The sequence below is a fragment of the Eimeria mitis genome, genomic scaffold, assembly GCF_000499745.2.
Source record: "Eimeria mitis Houghton genomic scaffold, Emh_scaff1657, whole genome shotgun sequence".
NCBI classification, from domain to species: Eukaryota; Apicomplexa; class Conoidasida; order Eucoccidiorida; family Eimeriidae; genus Eimeria; species Eimeria mitis.
Window position 1 is genome coordinate 1897 of NW_013569973.1, and position 2320 is coordinate 4216.

The following is a 2320-nucleotide window of genomic DNA, read 5'->3' on the forward strand; positions in this document are numbered from 1 at the left end:
GTTTTTTTTTTGTTTTTGTGTTTCTTCTTTAACTCTTTTTATAATTCTTTTTGTAACTTTTTATCATTTGACAGGTAAATCCGGCGACTTTCCTGCTGCAGGCGGGGTTGGGGTGTACGTACAGCTCAGCAGGCTCAGCACAGCCTCGACGCAGGTGTTGCTGCTGTTGCTGTTTTTTTTTTTGTGTATTTTTTGTGTTTTTTCTTCATTAAATTAAATATAATATATTTATTTATTTATAATTTCCATTTATTTAGTTTTTCACTCTGGTTTTCAGTCAGAACCCCCCCTCTCGATATGCCTGTTGCAGCTGCTCTTCTCTGTTGCTGCGGTGTCTGTACACCTCAGGTCTCTCACGGTGGGGGGAAATGAGCGCAGCAGCAGACCAGCAGCAGCAGGAGCAGCAGGAGCAGCAGCAACAGCAGCAAGAGCTGTCTGCCGGTCGTGTTGCTGCTGCTGTTGCTCGCGGGTGTCTAGGCCAACCCAAAGCTGCATGTACACTGCAGTTTGCTGTTGAGCTGCTGCAGAAAGAATTTAATTTAAAACAAAAAGAAGAAATTAATAAATTTAAACAAATCGCAGAAAAAGTCATCACAGACGTTGTCCGTCAGACCCACACACATGCTGCTGCTGCTACTGCTGCTGCTGCTGCTGCTGCTGCTGCAGCAACATCAGCAGCAGTTCCTCCTAGGTTGCGGCAACAGCAGCAGCAGCACAAGCAGCAGCACAAACACTAGCAGCAGCAGCAGCAGATGCACTTCTTTTGGCTGAGAACCACCACCAACACGAGCAGCAGCAGCAGCACCACCAGCACCAACAACAACAGCAACAGCAACAGCAACAGCAACAGCAGCAGCAGAAACAACAGCAGCAGCAACAACAGCAGCAGCAGCAACAACAGCAGCAGCAGCAGCAGATACATTTGTTGTGTTTTCTTTCAGGTTGCTTCTGCATCGACCCCCGAAGAAATTGAAACCTTCGCAGCAAACGCAATGAACAAAGAAGAGTGAGCAGCAGCAGCAGCAGCAACAGCAGCAGCAGCAACAGCAGCAGCAGCAGCAGCAAACTGCAGCAGCAAACTGTCAGCAGCAGCAGCAAGCTGCAACAGCAATATCTCGGTTTCTGTTTTATTTTTTTGTTTGCTTCCCCTTAAAGCCTTTCTGTAGCCCTGAGTACCTCCTTACTGGATACGCTGCTGCTGCTGCTGCTGTTGCTGCTGCTGCTGCTGCTGCTGTTGCTGCTGCTGCTGCTGTGTGACTGCAGTCCCTTTGAAAAGGAGGATGAGGCGGCTAGCAAGAAGACGCAGCAGGTGCCGCTGCACCCTCAACTGCAGTTGCTGCTGCTGCTGCTGCTGCTGCTGCTGCATCTACAGCTTCTGATGCTGCTGCATCTGTTGCTGCTGCAACTTCTGCTGCAACTTCTGCTGCTGCTGCAGCATATTCAGGGTTTAGGGTTTAGGGTTTAGGGTTTAGGGTTTGTCGTTCTGTTGCGGTGACAGAAGGATGCAGGCGGTTCTGCTGCTGTAGCAACGAAGGCAGAGCTGCAGGCAGCAGTGAAGGCCCTAGCAATGGGGTACGGCTGCTGCTGCTGCTGCTGCTGTTGCTGTTGCTGTTGCTGCTGCTGCTGCTGCTGCTGTTGTTGCTGTTGCTGTTGCTGCTGTTGCTGCTGCTGCTGCTGTTGTTGCTGCGGCTGCTGCTTGTGTTTGTGCTGCTGCTGCAGCTTAGTGATTGCTTCTGGGTTGTGTCTCTGCTGCTGCTGGCTATTTTCACTGGCGGTTGCTGTGCTGCTATTTGCTGCTGCTGCTGCTGCTATTTGCTGCTGCTGCTGCTGCTATTTGCTGTTGCTGCTGCTGCTGCTGCTATGTGCTGCTGCTGTTTCTATCTGTGGTTTGTTTCTCTTCTTCAGGCCTGCAGCGTATAGGGGGCTGCCGAAGGACGACCCCGCTGCCTATTGCAAGGTCTGTATGAGGGTTTAGGGTTTAGGGTTTAGGGTTTAGGGTTTAGGGTTTAGGGTTTAGCGTTGATGGTGAGGGTATTTGCCTGAGGGTTCAATACACGAAAATTTACAGTTTACTATAGAGCTTATAGTTTAGGGTTTAGGGTTTAGGGTTTAGAGTCTAGGGTTTAGGGTTTAGGGTTTAGGGTTTAGGGTTTAGGGTTTAGGGTTTGTGTGTTGCAGGAGCTGCAGTCGCGTATACTGGCGAATATAGAAAATCTATCGGGGGAGGTTTTCAGCTCGCTCCCGCCGCCTGAGAAGGTCCGTTGTTTTCTCTCTCTAAACCCTAAACCCTAAACCCTAAACCCTAGTAAACCCTAGTAAA

General features: G+C 49.7%; 1 protein-coding gene across 1 annotated transcript in view; it reads left to right on the forward strand.

Moving 5' to 3' along the window:
- Positions 1-368: 368 nt before the first annotated feature.
- Positions 369-2320, forward strand: part of EMH_0041190 (uncharacterized protein) — a gene marked incomplete at both ends in the record, with an annotated part of 3243 nt that continues 1291 nt past the window's right edge. Inside the window, 6 exons of the mRNA XM_013495598.1 lie at positions 369-446; positions 942-1006; positions 1264-1309; positions 1499-1572; positions 1906-1957; positions 2179-2256. Coding sequence (XP_013351052.1) covers positions 369-446; positions 942-1006; positions 1264-1309; positions 1499-1572; positions 1906-1957; positions 2179-2256 — 393 coding nt within the window. The remainder of the gene's footprint in view (positions 447-941; positions 1007-1263; positions 1310-1498; positions 1573-1905; positions 1958-2178; positions 2257-2320) is intronic.